Source organism: Rhinatrema bivittatum, chromosome 16 (assembly GCF_901001135.1).
Source record: "Rhinatrema bivittatum chromosome 16, aRhiBiv1.1, whole genome shotgun sequence".
Taxonomy (NCBI): Eukaryota; Metazoa; Chordata; class Amphibia; order Gymnophiona; family Rhinatrematidae; genus Rhinatrema; species Rhinatrema bivittatum.
In genome coordinates, this window is record NC_042630.1 from 23,020,175 (window position 1) to 23,039,591 (window position 19,417).

The 19,417-nt window shown below is 43.9% G+C and overlaps 1 protein-coding gene across 1 annotated transcript; it reads right to left on the bottom strand.

Annotated features, from left to right (window-relative positions):
• Positions 1 to 456: 456 nt before the first annotated feature.
• LOC115078636 (trypsin-like) lies at positions 457 to 11,312 on the bottom strand. Its single transcript, XM_029581578.1, has 5 exons — positions 11,172 to 11,312; positions 10,314 to 10,515; positions 5,442 to 5,701; positions 4,138 to 4,274; positions 457 to 1,059 (listed from the first exon to the last, which is right to left on the bottom strand). Exons 1-5 carry the CDS (start codon positions 11,254 to 11,256, stop codon positions 643 to 645), a joined length of 1,101 nt encoding a protein of 366 aa, XP_029437438.1. The 5' UTR covers positions 11,257 to 11,312; the 3' UTR covers positions 457 to 642.
• Between the last annotated feature and the right edge of the window lie 8,105 nt (positions 11,313 to 19,417).

Genomic DNA, 19,417 nt, shown 5'->3' on the forward strand with positions numbered 1-19,417 from the left:
ACGCCTTCTGAAAATCCAAATACACCACATCTACCGGTTCAGCTTTGTCCACATGTTTTCCCTGTCCTCTCTACTGTCAGTGCTAATGCCACTCTCCACTGACTCTGCTTCCACTTGCTCTGCGCCCGAGAAATACAGCTAATAGTGGCAGCAAGCAGCCCATCTTCCAGCCTCAGCTTCCTCTTCCTAGACGCTGCCTGTGCCTGGCCCTGGCCCTGTACTTTCCATAGTGCTACCAGATGTACTGGGGCTTTCACTTTCAGGTGCCTTTTCCTTTATCACAGCACTTTCCCCTTCCTTCCACTGCACAGAGGCCTTAAATAGATAGTAATTACTTTTGCCTCAACCTGCTATTCATACCTCACCTCGATATTTGCCTCTTTTCCAGGACTAAGTAACTCTACAACACACAGCAGCTTCATATAAAAACTTGTATTGAGACTGCAACAACAGAAGATGTGTTTATATATTTATTGTAGAGGAGCATTGCTGATTTCTGTGATAAACAGCAGCAGATTAAAAAATGGGACCCAAGAGAGTATGAGAAGCCTCCATAGTAGACCAGTTGTAGATGGTAATGAAGTTTGTTGGATTCGGAGCAATTAGTAGTTGTAGGGGCAGTTAGCAGTGGCAGTAGGGACGTCACTGGCAATCAGTGTCTGCACTATCACTAGTGGTGTTTGCAGCGATGGAGGTGTTAGAGTTGGAATTGCTTGGTAAACTGCTGGAAACAGATGTGTTGGAGGGGGAAGGATTTGGAAAACTGGCGGGGCTGCTAGCGGGACCTGTCGGAGCATTGGCTGAGGGGTTGGCAATTGATTCAACGGCAGTATCCTCCTCTTCCTCCTCTTCCTCCTCTTTCTTGAGCTGATCCTTCCACACGTAGGGCTCCCCGGCCTTAGCCGTCTCTGTTTCTATCCAGTTCACATAGTTGGAGACCAGAGCATAGACGGCAGGGCTCATCTTCTCGGCGCAGCCATAGCCCCAACTCACTATCCCCACCTCGTACCAGCGATAATCCTTCCAGGTCTTGCACATCAGGGGCCCGCCGCTGTCACCCTGTGGGGAGAAGGAGAGGAAACGTCAGCTCCCTGTAACAGAACCTTCAGCACTTACTGATCTTATTCCTATACACATCCAGGAGATTCACTTACAGCTTCCAATCTTTATAAGGAAGGGGGACAGCATTGGATAAATATTGTTTAAGTTAGTAAAGGGCCATAATCTGTCTTATATGACTGTGGATCCTGCACAGCAGTAAAGAGCCAGTCCCTGTCTGTGATATTACATACACACATGGTATTAACATAGAAACAGACCAGATAAGGACCAGAAGGCTCATCTACTTTCAGCCCACTTTACCTCCTGGTGCAATTCCATAGACTCCAGTTAATCATTGCCTTTTGTCTCAGTTCTTCACATCCCTTTGTCTATTCCAGGCCCTCTTAAATTCTATTAATGGTTTTACCTCCACCCCAGGAGGCTGTTTCATGCATCCTCCACTCTTTCTATGAATAAATATTTCCTTATGTTACTCCTGAGTCTATCCCCTGGTGCCTCATATCATTTCCGTTCTAGAACAGTGGTCCCAACCTTAGTCTGTAGATCTCTGGTGGTCCACAAGACCCTCAGAAGGGATCCACAAGAAGGACAAAAATCATAAAAGCAGGAGCTCCACTTCTGGATAAACCAGCAGCGGCAATAGAAGGTCCAGGTGAGGAGAGAGCAGAAGGGGCAGGAGATCAGGAGCAGAAGTCAGTGACAGCAGCAGGACCACTGGGGGCATGGAGCAGCAAGCTGGAAGATCCAGGGGCAGCATCAGCCCACATGAGGCATGGAATTAGTAACAGCTGCATGAACAAGACGAGTAGGGTCGCCAACTTTCAACTGTGAAAATACCGAATACTTACAGGAGCTGAGAAAACCTTTTCTTTGACGATGTCCTTCTACATCCACGCACGATAGCTGCTGCCACCCACCCTTAGTTACAAAGACCAATTATTTAATAGCATCATTCAATCAATTCTCTTTTAGAACAGTGACCTATCATTAATACCAAATTATACAGAATAGAACACAACCTCTATCGAAATCCTACACCTCTGATTCTGAAAACAAATATTCTGTGTCATAGAAACACCCCAGAAAGGATATTTCCCCTTATTATTTACCATATAAGCAAAGAATATTCAAATTTTTGCATCATCTCAGTAGCAATGACACAAAATCTATCCTGCACCTGACACACTGTGAAGCAACAGAAAACCTTAGAAAAAGCACACTCAGCATCTTTGTAGCAAACTTGTCATTCCCAAACAGCACTAATAGCCAGAACTCAAACAGCAATAACTCTACCTATGTAAAGGTGGCACTGCAAATATTGCAATTGGCCCTAGAACACCAATTTACCTCCTAATCTGAAAATAAAAGAAAGCAGAGTGTTATCAATCAATATACAAAAACTACACACTAGCATTGTCCCTCACCTCAGCCATCCATGCAGAACCCAGACAGACTTTCACCTAATACAGAACATGTGACCAGAAATTAGAAATATTGAGACAAAAATTGTAATGGATATACCAAGAAGCCAGATTCCAGATGCAGTACAACACTGGAGAACTCGAAACAGAAATGCATTTCCTCCTTTGCTGAGCAAAATAAAAAGATAAGAGCTGCATATTTCCAAAGCAGACAATTCCAATCAATAAGCTAAAAATAAAATGTCTTCTTTTGTTCTCTTGACATCTTATTTTTCAAATTGTGTTGATCCCATTCTTTGTTTTCTGCTTCTTCTATGACTTCATCCAGGGTTCCCTTTTTTTTTTGTTTCTTCACTCTTCTGTCTTTTTCACTTCCTTCTCAACATTTGTTTCTGAGATGGCAGACATGGTAGAAGATCAATTGGAGGAGACTGAAGCTGGACCTGGAGATCTAAAATCTTGACATTTTCTGAATATTTAGCCCTCCTCCTGGCTTCCAGACAGTCTGTCTAATATCCGTACTCTCCACATAAAATCTGGACAGTTGGCAACTCTAAACGTGAGGAGAGGGTGAGTAGTGGGGTAGTGGAGATTAGTGGGGAGGGGACAGCTTGGTTGGAGAGAAAGGGGGAAACCTAGTGGGGGAAGACAGGCCCTGGGAAGGAGATGACTGGTGAGTTAGGGCTGGAAAAGAATAAGAGAAAGGAAGGAAAACTGCTGAAGGGGGGGAGGGAATAGTAGGGAGAGCCTGGGAAGACAGAGAAAGATTGACGGAGAAGAGGATGGGGAAGGAGACTAGGGAAGGGCTGGAGGAGAGAGACGTCTGGGTGCAAGTGAGAGAGATAAAGAGGTTTGTGAGAGATAAGCTGGAGAGAGAGACTGGGGAGTTGACAGTTGGGGCGAGAGAGAACCTAATGAAGCTGATCTGTGGAAAGTTACACTGGAAGGGTTGGGCTGTGGTGGGAGAGAGAAACTGTAAGGAGGGCCTGAGTGGGAAAGAGAGACTGGTGGGTTGGCAGCTGGTGTGGGAGAGACTGGTGAGGAAGGGTTGAAGGGAAGTGATGAGGGGGAGGACCTGAGGAGAGAGACTGGCAGAGTGGGAGCCGGAGGAAGAGAAAGACCAGTGGGGATAGACAGAGGGGAGCAAGAAAGGTCATGGAGAGGGCCTGGGATTTTAGAAATTGGTGAGGTGGGGTGGGTGAAGGAAGAGAGACTGGGAAAGGCTGGTGGTAACTGCAGAGATTTGCGGGAAGGAATGAGGAAAGAGAGACTGTTGGGGGGGTGGCTTGAGTTGGGAGAGATACTGATGGGGGAGAGGCTGGGGAAGAGGGCGAGAGGGACTAGTGAAGAGAGGCTGGGGGGAAGGGTTCTATACTGATGGGGACAGGATGGGGGATTCCTAAATCTTTTGGATGTTGAAAAGGTTTCCTGCACCCAAAGAGGTCGAGAATCTCTGTTCTAGAACTTCCTTTCCACAAAAAAGGTTTGCATCCTGTGAGTTATTTATATCTGAGGCATTTGAAGGTGTCTACCTATCCCTTCCCCCCTTATTTCTTCTAGGACATACATATTTAGTTTCCTAAGTCTCGTCTCAAAGAGCTATGATAAAGACATTCCAGTAACTCAGACTGTATTGCCGTAAGTAAAGGCTCACCACGCAGGCACCACGGCCTCCTTCCTCAAATCCCGCACACAGCATGTTCCTGGTTATCATTATCCGTGTGTTACATAAATCCCAATCTACCAGCTCCGCCTCCACTTTCTGCAAGACGTCGGGGAAACGTTTCATGTCTGTAAACCAAAGCATTTGGTGTATTAGTAGAATCTCCCTTCACCTTAGTTAGAAGCCTAGGCAAAGGAGCCAGCAGGCTGACTCAATGGCAACACTGCACACTGCCAAGAGGAAGAAGGTGGGTTTCTGTCCCTCCCCGAGTCAGCTAGGGTTGAGGATGCTACAGAGGCCCTGGTGGGAGGGAGCCCCAGTCATTGCAGCACAGTGGCAATTAGTGGCCAGATTTACTTCACCTTGTGGCCTCCAGGCCTGCTCTTACCATAGATTTTGCTCTGTGGCTTGCTCAGGCCTCTTATCGCCCAGTGGCCTCCGGGCCTTCTGTATCTCTACCTTTGGGTCTCAGTATTCTTTGTTCTGTGTTGTCTTGTCTAGTCCTTGTCTGGTCCTGTCCTGGTCTGTCTTGTCTAGCTCTGCCCTTGTCTGGTCTTCTCCTGCCCAGCCCAGCCCAGTTCCTGGTATCCATTCCCTACCTGACTACTGCTTTGCCTAGCCCCCGTCTGTATCCAGTCCCAGACTCTGCTCAGAATCTTGCCCAAGCCTATATCTGTATCCCGTCTTCAGTCTTGCTCAGCATTCTGCTGAAGCCTATGTCCATATCCAGTCCCAGTCCCAGTCCCTGCTCGGTATCCTGTCCAGCTCTGTGTCTGTGCCCAGTCTTAGTCCCTGCTGAATATCCTGTCCAGCTCTGTGTCTGTGCCCAGTCTTAGTCCCTGCTAAATATCCTGTCCAATTCTGAGTCTGTACCCAGTCTTAGTCCCTGCTGAATATCCTGTCCAGTCTTGTCCAGCCTGTTCCAATCTCCAGTCCTCAGCTCCCTGCCTGTTCCAATAATCAGACTTCTGCTTCCAGTCTGTATTAGTACAAAACGTTCTGCCTGTGCTTGACCTCAGACCCAGCTTTGTCCAGCCTTGTGCAGCCTGTCCTGCCTTGTCTAGCTTTGTCTAGCTATGCCCTACTGGTCCCCAGAACCCAAGGGCTCTACCAGAGGAGCCCAGAGTAGGTTACAATAAAAAATATGTAATGGCTAAGATATAGATAGATATGTGTGTTTATCAGTTAAATATTAATAAAACAATACAGATCCTGCCACATAAGGTCATTTGTTACATCCCTGGGCTGGGTCATGTTCTTATTGATACATTAGAACTGGCACATGGCACACTCACCAGGATCTGTCGTGCCCCAACCAATCACAAAGCATGTCTTCCAGTCTTTGTTGCTGAAGGTATCAGCAGGCGGAAGGCAGATGGGCGTCTTCAGCACATTGAACTCTATTGGGGTGGACAGCAGCAGCAGGCCAATATCATTGTTAAAGTCATGTGCATTGTACTCCGGGTGTATAATGACCTTTTTCACCCTTAACAGTTCCTTCCCATGCCGGAGATTGGTTGTTCCCACTTTCACTTTTATGGAGTTAGGAGGGTAACTGAGCAGAAAAGACATAGCACACCAATGAGATGTCAGAGTCAATGTTCCCTCTAAAGTGCATGCATGGCCGTTCACAAGTTTTCTCATGGCCACACAAAGGGAAACTGGCGGGGCCGTGATGAAACGCAACCCACTACTGCCCAAAGCAAAGAAGAGAGCCCCAAAACCCAGGGTGCTCCACCTCCTTCCTGTCCATGTGGCCCTGGAAGAAAATTTGCTGGAGTGCATGGGCAGGAAGGAGGAGGATTGTCAGCTTGTGGGCAGAAGAGAAGCAGCATCCATGGCAGGGTCACTGCAGATCCCACCTTGCTGTGAGCATTCCTTTCTTTGATGCAAAAAGCCAATCAGTTTTATGGTCACAGCAACCCAATCCTTAGAGAGAACATTGGTAGCGGTATGCAAACAGAGTCCTGGTGGCAAGGCCACCACAGAGCCCATCCCGCAGCAAACCACAAAAAGGAGGCATAGAGACATTAGGGAGGCTGAGGCCTTTTAGAATATGTGTGTGACAGAGTGAGTTGAGAGACTGTGTCTGTCTCTGACAGACAGCATGTGAGAATTAGAGCCTCTGTGTAGATGTGTGTGTGTGTGTGAAAGAAAGAAAGCATGTGAAAATGTGTGAGATAGCATGTGTGTTTGTGTGAGAGCCTGTGTTTGTGGCATATAATATGTGGGTAAGAGCCTCTGATTGTGTGTGTGTTTGTGAGAGAGAGTATGTGAGAGTGAGAGCCTTTATGTTTGAGTGATAGAGTGTGAAAATGAGAGCCACTTTGTGTATGTGTATGTAAGAGAGAGAGAAAGACAGCATGTGAGAGGCTCTGGGTGTGTGAGAGAGACTGCATGTGTATGTTTGTGTGAGAGTCTGTGTATATGAGACAGCATATGAGAATAAGAGCCTGTGTGTGAGTGCGACAGCATGTGAAAGAGCTGGTGTGCATGTATGAGAGAGAGACAGCATGTGAAAGCGAGAGCCATGTGTGTGTAAGTGAGAGACAGCATGTGAGAGTGGGAGCCTATGTATACATGAGAGAGCACATGAGAGTGAGAGCATGTATGTGAGAGAGAGAGCAGGTGAGAATGAGAGCTTGACTGTGTGTTTGAGGGAGGAAGGGGAGAAGACAGGTGGAGAGAGAAGAAACAGAAAGGACAAAAAGAGACTTGGGAAAAGACGTAGAAAGGGAGTATGGCAAAAACAAAAAAAAAAACAGCCTGGGATCAACAGATTAGAAAAATAAGATCAGACAAGAATTTTTAATTTCTAGTGATTGGCATGTTATCTTTGGGAATGTGCATTACATATTTGTATTTTGTTCTTTCTTTAGTATTCCACTATTCAGAGTCTGGATTCTCGGGCTTTCCATTTTATTTTTCTCTGCATGTTTTTATTTCTAATTCTTAGGCCCTTATTCTGTATTAAGTAAGAATCTAACTGTGTTTTGCATGTGTAACTGAAGTGCAGTATTTCTGCTGGCATGTAATTTTCCTGTAGGACTTTGTAGCAACACGGCTTGTTCTGTTAACCCCAGTAGGTGGTGTATTCGTGTTCTAGGGCATGGTATAATATTTGCATAGCTGCCAGGTCATAGATAAGACTTTTGCTGTTTGAGTCCTGAAAGAGTGCAGGTATGTTAAGGTATGGCAAGATTCTAGGTGTTTTTTTTGTTTTTGCAGGAGTTTGTGTTTCTTCTCAAAGTGTTTGGCAGTGAAGGGTTTGCAGTTACTGAGATGAGCGTGTGTGGGGAAGAGGAGGTGAACTGAGCGAGTGTGCGTGTTTGTGAGAGTCTGAGGCGTGAATAAAAAGAATGAGAGTGAGTGTGTATGATTGTGAGAAGGAGCATGCATGTGTGAGAGAGAGTATAAGAGTGCATATGCGAGTGTGTGTTATGCGTGAGAAAGTCTGTTTGCATACCGCTACCAATGTTCTCTCTAAGGACTGGGTTGCTGTGACCATAAAATTGAGAGGCTTTATGCATCAAAGAAAGGAATGCTCACAGGGTAATGAAACCAAAATGTTTTGTGCATAGTGACCCGATCCTTAGGAGGGAACATTGGTGAGAGTGCAGGCAGGGGCTTAAAATAAGGTGAAGACTGGCAAAATCCTGAGTAAGCACGGCCCAGAAATTCTGGAGGAGACCCCCTAATAAATGCAAAGAGCACACAGGCTGAAAATGCTGGAGGAGACAGCAGGCAAATGCAGAGGACAGGGGTTGAAAATACCAGAGGAGAATCCATCAAAAATGCAGAGAGTGCAGGTGTCATGGGATTGATACACATAAGATGAGCGGGCCTAGGCACTTGTGTTGGCCAAGTGCCAGTCTCTCTCAGTTGGAATTCAAAATTATGGAAAATGGCTCAAGCAGAAGGTGTAGTGAACCAGGCCCAGAGGCAGGAGGGTTAGAGGGTTTTTTGGTTTTAAATTGATCTAGAACAGGGAAATCCTTCAACTGGATCTCCCCTCTGTGAACCTCACTATCCAAATGGTTCGTACTGTTAATCCAACTGGATTCCAAATAAGATCCACGCCAAGATACATTCTAAAATAATTTAAAAAAAATAATAAATTTCTGCAGTAACAGGCATAGCAAATATTTACAAGCTAGTAAAGCATAATAATGGTTATTGAGTTATTCAGCGTTCACAGGCTTTCTCAACCAAGATGCAACTTTAGAGAAATAGCATTAACAGTTCAACAAGGCTCTACCATAATCCTCACTCCTCTTCCTTTAGAAATGTGTTGGTCACATTCCTTCCTCTGTACTCAATTCTAGATTGACAACAGCACGCCTCCCACCATCAATTAAGGTCCATCAATCTTCTCTCACTACTCAACCTCAGCTTCAGTTACATCAGGCACTCACACTCATGGGTAGCAAGGTAACACCTCTCCTGAGGTCCAGTACGCTGCATCCAAGGACTTTCCTGGCATCCTTGGTTCACTCCTTGTTCAGCTCTCTCTTCTCCTCCTGGTCCTCCACCATGGGGGCCAATTTACTCTTCAACTCCTCCTCCTTTGAAACCCAGGTCAGGTCCCTGCTTGTTTCCTCAAGAGAATATTAAGTAGCTATGTTTGTTAATTTAAAAAAAATAAATAAAAAAAAAAGGTATTGGACTTTGCTCCTCTGGGTCTGGTGACTCATTGTGCATTGGAAAATTCAAAACCCTTAAATTCAAAATTCTCAAAGAATTCTCCATATTTTTCAGTTTCTTGGAGTAAATGATATCTGATTGAATCGGCTTACTCTGAACTGATTCTACAGATGGCACTCTTGGATCCAAAACATTCATTTTAGTATCAAGATTGTAATTTGGGATTCAATAACCAGCGTCTTGGTATTAGTTTCTTTCAAAACATGAGTTAAGGAGTGTATAGCTTTCTCTAACGAGGTCAGAGCGTTCAAATGGAATCTAAAGTTATTACTGAAGGCCTAGTTAAAGATGGTTGGAAAGTTAAGCATACCTTGGGATTCACATTCTCCTAATTCTGTGGGGTTCCCGCTGCTCATTTTGGCTTCAGGCACATGTGGAGCTTCCATGGGGCCCGTCGAGGCTCCGAAGGCGACGTCAGCAAGGTGTCCCTTCTCGGGGCATCTGATTTTTGCTTGTTGATAAGTTCTCTTAATGAAGGTAAAAAAGAATCTGCTAGATTAAGGTCAGAAGCTGTAAATGGTGGCGCGGGTATCGTCTCTTCAGCCAGCGGAACCCGCGTTCGCTCCCCGCTGGTTTCTGAAGCGGCTCCCCCCTCCAGTGCCTGCAGCAGGGGAGACGCAAAGAATGATTTGATCCTTGCTTGTCGTTGATCAGATAACGGCAAAGAGGCCAATATTTCCCATAATCTAGCTTTCCTTTTAGTATGTGGTATAGTAGTAACAAGAGCAAAATCTTGAGGAATTCACGGAGAGAGTGTCCAAGTGTGTACTTCAATCAGCAGCCATCTTTGGTCTCTCTCATCCCAGGACATTTTACTTTTCCTAGAAGCCTCTCGTGAGGAACTTTTTCAAATGCCTTCTGAAAATCCAAATACACTACATCTAACTGCAGATACTCCTTCCTGTTTTCATCCAGGTCCACTCCACCATCTGCATGGCCAACGATAGGTACTCACCAAAGAAATTTGGAGGGGATGACCATTAATCAAAGGGGAAAGCCCCTCCATCATTTTATGTACCCTGTGGATGGGATTTCATAAACAGAGAAATAATCATCTAATCAAGGTGACTTGCTTTACTTGTGAACTCATGGCAAATGGTGATACTAAATGCTATGCCAGTAGGAAAGAGGGGATGGGGAAGATATAAGGGATGTTAAAAAGATCAACTATTTGTGGATTGTTAATTCCTCTCAGGTGGTTGTTGAATTGTTATCAATGCTGAATCTTCAATTTAATTTGCATAAAAAAAAAAAAAAGACTCCAGTAAAAATGCAAACATTGCAGGGGCTAAAAATGCCAGATTAAACTTCGGGAAAAGGTAGAGAGCTCAGGGACTGAACTACTGGAGGAGACCCAGCAATCTACATAAGGGGCAGGGGCTGCAAATGCTGAGGGAGGCTCCAGTGTGGAACTGCTTGAAGGCGTTCGAACTGTAGGAGACCGGGAAAGAGGAGATACTCACGCCACTAAACAGTGAGCGGCTGTAAGGATCCACCAGCAATTCAGGATGCTGCCTGCGCAGAAATGTTTCCAGGAACTAAGGCTGACGATCCAGGGCCACTCCCCGGGGAGAGCCTCCCTGCCGCCAATTATCCGGGACTGGCGGAAACTGCGGCTGCTGTTCGCATCAGGACGTACATCATAATCAATTCTAAATCCACATTCTGAAAGAGAGGGGAGTCTCACAGTTTAATGTCCTCCTGAGATTCTGAATTTATCATCTTACCCATCAGAAAGTCCCTGCATCTTCTTCCCAGCATGAGTCAGGTCCACTGCTCTACCCAGGGTCAGCTTTAGTGGGTGTGTGACCTGCGAGTGTGCATAGGGTGAAAGGTGAACTGCTGCCTGAACAATTCGGCTATGGAGGGTATTGCTATGGCTTGAAAGGGGTGCTGGTGACCACAATTGGGAGAACCCTCTTTCCTGCTTGTGGAATGCGCTGTTATCTGTGTTTGCACAGGGCTCTGGTACTAAAGTCAGCCCTGGTCCCATCCCATGAATGTCTGAATATGGCGCTTCTGCTAGGGTCGTCAAATAACTCCATGTCACCAGGGAGAGACTGACCTGGACCTGGTTTTACTCCCAGTGAATATGTGGACTTGTGGATCCAATGTCCCTAAGAATGGTATGGTATACTCTTCAATCAAAACCCATATAAACTGAGATTTGTTTCCTACAAAATATAATTTTGCTGTTGTCAGAGTTAGTTTTCAAACTTTGTCACATTTAGTTTAGGGACAAAACCAGCAATGGCTGCCCAGAGACTGGAGAATCAGACAGTACGTAATACAATGGATATGTTATTATATCTTCTCCATACCTGCCCAGCAGGTTCCGATTATCCAGGGCAGGAGGCACAGGCACACTTTCAGCATATATCTCAGAGTAGCCATCCCTAAGAACATCAGAAGGGTCTATTAACCCTAGAGCAGCCCAGAGAGCATCCAGCGCTAAAAGCAGAGACTCGGGAGGAGAGAATTGTGGTAATATCATAAAGACTTGTGACATCACAGTGACCCATCTACTAACATTCTGATGGCTCAGCTCAGCCAGTCCTGGTAAGCCACTCCCATTGCAATGCATGCTGGGACACATAGTTCTACTTTACTTAGAGAAACTGAAAACAATTTCACACATGTGGGGGAAAAAAAATCAGCACCAACTCAACCTGGCCCTGATGTCATGGAGCCAACTGGTCGCTTTTGCACTTATTTCTACAGTGCATTCAAATATAATAATATAATGACGTGCTATATAAACACATTATAGCTGCTATAAGAGACATGGAGGGGATTTCTAAAACACAGTTCTGAAAGCAGTTTTTCCATTTATTTTAAACAGCTTCATCAGTGATTGCCCTGAAGTTAAACTATCAAGAGAGTTATAAATGACCACAAACAGAGAGCAAAATCTGATCAGTTTATATTCACTGGAATGTTCTCTGTATTGTGCCAGAATCTCCTGCAACATTTACAGCCCCTGCACTCTCTGCATTGTGCTGGAGTCTCCTCTGGCATTTTCAGTCCCTGCACTCTCTGCATTGTGCTGGAGTATCCCCTGGCATTTTCAGCCGCTGCACTCTCTGCATTGTGCAGGAGTCTCCTCTTGCATTTTCAGCCACTGCACTCTCTGCATTGTGCTGGAGTCTCCTCTGGCAATTTCAGCCCCTGCACTCTGCATTGTGCTGGAGTTTCCTCTTGCATTTTCAGCCGCTGCATTCTCTGCATTGTGCTGGAGTTTCCTCTGGCATTTTCAGCCGCTGCACTCTCTGCATTGTGCTGGAGTTTCCTCTTGCATTTTCAGCCGCTGCACTCTCTGCATTGTGCTGGAGTTTCCTCTGGCATTTTTAGCCGCTGCACTCTCTGCATTGTGCAGGAGTCTTCTCTGGCATTTTCAGCCCCTGCACTCTCTGCCTTGTGCTGGAGTTTCCTCTGGCATTTTTAGCCGCTGCACTCTCTGCATTGTGCAGGAGTCTCCTCTGGCATTTCCAGCCCCTGCACTCTCTGCATTGTGCTGGAGTTTCCTCTGGCATTTTTAGCCGCTGCACTCTCTGCATTGTGCAAGAGTCTCCTCTGGCATTTTCAGCCCCTGCACTCTCTGCATTGTGCTGGAGTTTCCTCTGGCATTTTCAGCCGCTGCACTCTCTGCATTGTGCTGGAGTTTCCTCTGGCATTTTCAGCCGCTGCACTCTCTGCATTGTGCAGGAGTCTCCTCTGGCATTTTCAGCCGCTGCACTCTCTGCATTGTACTGGAGTTTCCTCTTGCATTTTCAGCCGCTGCACTCTCTGCATTGTGCTGGAGTTTCTTCTGGCATTTTTAGCCGCTGCACTCTCTGCATTGTGCTGGAGTCTCTCCAGTATTATTTTAAACATATTTATTAATTTTAATGTAATACAATATTACATAGTGATAAGAAAAAAAGTAAACAACTCTATAATAAACATACTTATAGCAATACAAATTAGCCAACAATACAGTATGGGAAGGAGAGAGGAAATCCAGGAGACATTTTCAGGAAACTAAATAAAGAATCAGCCGTAACATGACTAATATCCGACTCAAATAAAGACTTTTCAGAGGACTCAACAAGCGATAAAAGATATCAATTTCTTAGAGGCAATAAAGCTTCAGAACTGCTCTGGAAGGAAGAACACATAACACTTCCTATTATAGTTAACCACACATTTACAAGGATCTCTAAGAGCACATCTCCCATCTCAGAGCAAGGAACCCTTTCCTTCTCCTGTGTTACTCGAGCTAAATCAGAAAATATCCTGACATTTTGCGTAAGCAAAGAAACATCTTCCTGAAGTACACTTTGATAAGATAACTACAATCTTGTTCTAATATAAAAGAAACCAATTAAGTTGCTTGTTCAATAATTTCAGGACTCAAATTTTGAAGAAAATCAGTTAAAAGTAACACATCCCCAGGATTTAATGTTGCCTGACCTCTAGACCGAGAATCTACAGGTAGAAAGAAAACTTTAATCAGTGAAGGAAGCTTATCCTCAGATACTGTATGTGCAGGACTTCTGAAAAGTACTTTTTTTTCAAAGTAAGCCGAGATAATTCGTCCATCACTCTTGAGAAATTTAATAAACATAAATTCAGATGTCTAGCCCGGTTTGCAAGAACTCCTCACGTCTTGGTAGGGCTCCTCACTCTTGAATTAGGGTAGTACTAACCGACTGCAACTTCTTTACTTCGTTCTCCAGTGAAACAGTATCATGTTCCTTCCAAATCATGGTTGAGAACTAAAGCCTCCATCTTTTCAGAGAAAGCTTTACTTTGACTAGAGCATGCAGACACTGACTTCCCGGGACAGTCAAATAAAATCTCATACGGAGTTCAAAGTCATCTCCACCAGTTTAGTCAAAATGGGAAAAGGACTCACCGATAGAACCAGGCCCGCTAGACAAGGAGCCACCCAGCCCAGGCAAAACCTGCAGAATGCAAGGGGCTGGAAGACATTTGTGGGTGAGTGTCTCTGTGACTGTGCGTTGTACTTCCATATTCAGTTACTCTGTGGCTCTGCTAGTTAGCCGGATAAACATATCTGGCCAAGTAGTGCTGTATATTCAGTGGCGCAGCCATGACACTGTATATACCAGGATATCCTAAAGTTAGCTGGATACGTTTATCCGGGTAACTTTAGGATAGGGTATGAACAGATTAGAATTAGCTGGATACATTATCGGGCTAACATAGCTCCTCCCGAATGCCTTTGGACCACCCCTGGAATGCCGCTGACTTATCTGGCCAAATTCTAGCTGACTAAATACTTATCAGGTGAGAATTTGGCTAGATATGAAGTTTGAATATGGACCTCTGCGTCTATCTTTGTGTCTTTATTTGGTTTGTGCATTTATTGTAGATGTGTGTGTGTTGTGACTCTCATGTGTAATTATCATGTGCATCTAGTACATGTGTGCATATTTCAATGCATTTTATGTGTGTGTATGTGTTTGTGTGTGCCTCTCAGTGTTGTGTATGGTGTGTGTGGGTATGCACTTTTATGTATTTTGTGTGTGTTGTGTCTCTGTATTTTAGTGTGTTTCTATGTGTGTTTATTTTATTTATTTAGCTTTTCTTATAATCCGCAGTCTCCACAGATGCAGAGTACATTATGTCACATAGATAGTTTTAATTTGACAAACGTATCACATTAAGATAAAATAAATAAACACATCATTGTTGTGGCCCTGTGCATTGTGAGTATGAATCTGTGTATTTCTGTCTTAGGGAGGGTATTTATTTTTTTATTTTATTTAAAATCACTTGTATCCTGTGCCCTCCAAAGTTCGGGTACTTAACATAAAAACATCCATAAAATTCATAATACAGTCAATACGTACATATTTAAGCAATAACTTAAAACAGTTGACACACACTTTTTGAGAAGAGATATATTAACTGATTAGCTGCCAGATTCTGTTGGTATTAAACCTTTAAAAGCTTGATTGAAACAAATGAGTTTTTAGGGCTTTCTTGAATTCCTTTGGGTTACTAATGCTGCGGAGGTGGAGAGATAGGGAGGTGCACAATGTTGGGTCAGTAATTGAAAAGGCACGATCTCTAGTGCAGTTAAGATGGGCGCGACATAGCGAAGGGTAATTTTCAATACTGCGTGGAGCCCAGCACATATGTGTGCAGAAAGTCACATCTATATTTTATAAACTGTGTGGTAGAAGCTGCATGATTTATATGTGCATAAGTACATGCATACTTTTTACAGAACATTTGCATAATGTTTACTTCTATTTTATAAAAGTACAGATAGGTAATTGTAACATTTGCACACTTTATGCCTTGAGGCTGTATTTTCTAGGATTGCGTAATATATGCGTGTACTTCACTGTTAAAATACTTGTGTATGTGCATCCAAACCACTGAGCAAGACCTCCATCAGTTCACCCCAACTCTCCACCACTGTACCCAGACAAAAGAGAGATGTGGTTTAATTTCTGCCACCTAAATAGCAGATGTAAAAGCATGAGCGTAAGTCGGATCATGTGTTCATGTCGTCTTTAAACAAAGGTCTCTGCAGGCAGGTCCCCTGAGAGCAGGAATAAGGACAGAGGCCCAAAGGGGAACAAAGAGATCCTGGTCTCCAGGAGAAGGCAGCTCCTGAAACATTGCTGTCCTGAATGAGAATGCTGTATTGTTGTGCTACTGAAGTTAAGCAAATGATCACTGTTATTATGTTATAAGTAAACCACTGCTTAAGGAGACAGTTGGAGTCTTGGGTGTTCATGTCTCCAGCCCAAAACTACTTGGCTATGTCACAAAATGGCAGCAGTGGGTCACCTCATCTAAGCAGCGCACAGACAGAGACCCAAGTCCATAATTATGAAAAAAGAGTGTGAAGAGAGAAGACTAAAGATTTGTTGTGTGAGTCCTGCCCAGCGAAGCAGTTTGGGTGCAGAGGCAGTGCTGCTAAGTATGTGCACAGAGCACTGAGAAGGGTAAGAGTTTGGCTTGGCAGAGCACAGGAACATGACAGCTGGGAAACCTTTTTTTTAATGGGAAGCAGAGAATTGTTTTTTGAGTACTGACTGTAAAACCAGCTTTAAAAATACAACTACAGGCTAAGGAGACTAGCTTTGCCTGGCTAGAGAGGGTCTGTGCAGTGAGTTAGAGATGAGAAAGCAGATTTTGTTTCTTTCTTTCTTTTATTCCTGCTTTTAAATGGAAAGATTTGAAAAGGGTGTAGTCTTCTAGAAGCAAGGCAGCCTGGTCTGCACTAGAGCACAATTAAGCCAAAATGCAAGCTTGGCTTTAAATCCCTCAGGAAAAACCAAGGCAACTACAAGAGAGCTTAATAAAAAGTCAGATTTCTTGGACATTAGCTAGGAAAGACTTTGAAGCAGGGATGATGCTACTAATTGCCAGCATGCCAGAAATAAGGCCAAGGAAATGCTCACTGCACTTGGAAGCAGAAGAATCACCTGTCTGAGGATGTATTTTCCATGAAACAACTCCAGTCTGGAGTGTTCCGGAAGTGCTGCAGGCTGTGTGGAGGTCACCCAGTTCTGACATATTGGCAGCAATGTATGGGGAGAGTGAGAAGCTGTGGCTGAGAAAAATTCACTTCCTCACCCACAACAATGAAAAAGAAAGAAAAGAATGCCCATTCATATTGGACCCTCAATTACAGAGAGAGAGAGAGACTACTCCTGTAAGGAATGTTCCAGAGAAAGGCCCAAGGATGGCACTACAGGGAGGCCTGGTGAAGGGCCAGGTGAGCTAGTGGATGCATCACTGGAGCAGACGGCAGAAGTGAGTACAGAGCTTGAAGAACAGGAATGGCTGATTGCAGAAAAAGAATATGGAAGCCAGGAAAAGGAGTCACTTCCTGTTCCACGCGCAGGTCTCCAGAGGCAGGCAGAGCTCCGGAGTCTCAATGCGTGGCTGAGACGATGGTGCAAGGAAGAGGGATTAGTTTTGTTAGGAACTGTGGAACCTTTTGGGTAAGGGGGAGTTTATTCCGAAGGGATGGGCTCCATCTTAACCAGAGTGGAACCAGACTGCTGGCGCTAACCTTTAAAAAGGAGATCGAGGAGATTTTAAACTAGAACAAAGGGGAAAGCCGACAATCACTCAGCAGTGCATGGTTTGGAGGGAGGTATCTTCAAAGGATACTAATGACACATTAGAATTAGGGCATCCCGAAGTGAGGATCCAATAATAAGAAAAATAGTCCAAGTGCCTGCAACTAAAAACTCAGCTGAGCTAAAAAATTCTAACTTATCCCTATCAATTAAAAAGCAGAATGAAAATACAAACAAAAAACAAACTTTGAAATGTCTGTATGCTAATGCCAGAAGTCTAAGAAGTAAGATGGGAGAATTAGAATGTATAGCAGTGAATGATGACATAGACTTAATTGGCATCTCAGAGACATGGTGGAAGGAGGACAACCAATAGGACAGTGCTATACCGGGGTACAAATTATATCGCAATGACAGAGAGGAGCATCTGGGAGACGGGGTGGTGCTTTATGTCCGGGATGGCATAGAGTCCAACAGGATAAGGATCCTGCATGAGACTAAATGCACAATCAAATCTTTATGGGTAGAAATCTCTTGTGTGTTAGGGAAGAGTATAGTGATAGGAATATACCACCGTCCACCTGGCCAAGATGGTGAGACAGACAGTGAAATGCTAAGAGAAACTAGGGAAGCTAACCAAATTGGTAGTGCAGTAATAATGGTAGAATTCAATTACCCCAATATTGACCAGGTAAATGTAACATCGGGACATGCTAGAGAGATAAAGTTCCTGGATGGAATAAATGACAGTTATATGAGCAATTGGCTCAGGAACCAATGAGAGAGGGAACAATTTTAGATCTAATTCTCAGTGGAGCACAGGAATTGGTGAGAGGGGTAATGGTGGAGGGGCTGCTTGGCAATAGTGATCATAATATGATCACATTTGAATTAATGACTGGAAGGGGGGCAGTAAGCAAATCCACGGCTCTCGTGCTAAACTTTCAAAACGGAAACTTTGATAAAATGAGAAAAATAGTTAGAAAAAACTGAAAGGAGCAGCTACAAAGGTAAAAAGTGTGCAAGAGGCGTAGACATTGTTAAAAAATACCATTCTAGAAGCACAGTCCAGATGTATTCCACACATTAAGAAAGGTGGAAGGAAGGCAAAATGATTACCGGCATGGTTAAAAGGTGAGGTGAAAGAGGCTATTTTAGCCAAAAGATCTTCATTCAAAAATTGGAAGAAAGATCCAACAGAAGAAAATAGGATAAAGCATAAGCATTGGCAAGTTAATTATAAGATATTGATAAGACAGACTAAGAGAGAATTTGAAAAGAGGTTGGCTATAGAGGCAAAAACTCACAGTAAAAACTTTAAAAAATGTATCCAAAGCCGAAACCCCGCGAGGGAGTCTGTTGGACCGTTAGATGATCGAGGGGTTAAAGGGGCACTTAGAGAAGATAAGGCCATCGTGGATAGATTAAATGATTTCTTTGCTTCGGTGTTTGCTGAAGAGAATTTTGGGGAGATACCCGTTCCAGAGAAGGTGTTCATGGGTAACGATTCAGATGGACTGAACCAAATCTCGGTAAACTTAGAAGAAGTGGTAGGCCTGATTGACAAACTGAAGAGTAGTAAATCACCTGGACCAGATGGTATACACCCCAGGGTTCTGAAGGAACTAAAAATTGAAATTTCAGATCTATTAGTAAAAATTTGTAACCTATCATTAAAATCATCCATTGTACCTGAAGACTGGAGGGTGTCTAATGTAACCCCAATATATAAAAAGGGCTCCATGGGCGATCTGGGAAACTACAGACCAGTTAGCCGAACTTCAGTGCCAGGAAAAATAGTGGAAAGTGTTCTAAAGATCAAAATCACAGAACATATAGAAAGACATGGTTTAATGGAACAAAGTCAGCATGGCTTTACCCAAGGCAAGTCTTGCCTCACAAATCTGCTTCACATTTTTGAAGGAGTTAATAAACATGTAGATAAAGGTAAACCGGAAGATGGAGTGTATTTGGATTTTCAGAAAGCATTTGACAAAGTTCATCATGAGAGGCTTCTAGGAAAGGATAGGTGGTGATGTCCTTTCATGGATTATAAACCAGTTAAAAGACAGGAAACAGAAAGTAGGATTAAATGGACAATTTTCTCAGTGGAGGGGGGTGGGGAGTGGAGTGCCTCGGGGATCTGTACTGGGACCCATGCTTTTCAATATATTTATAAATGTGAAAAATCTGAATCCAGGGGTGGAATATGTTGGAGTCATTTTTTTGTTACTTTTGCTGAGGAGGTTAGGTCGTATGGATTCAGATTTTTCACCCAGACACAAACTAGTCTGAAGGCCACAGGCCAACCTCTGAGTGAACTCCTATTTACCGTCCTGCACTGTGAAATGTTTACAAACAGGCAAGAGTCTGTTTATTTAGTTATTTCACTAAGTCTATGATGAGAAAGCTAGCAATTAACTTATATTAAAGCCTGAGAGAGAAAGTGAAGGCCACACAGCTGTGTCTGAAATTTGATAAGAACTCAGAGGGAGGGAACATCGCTTTTTCCA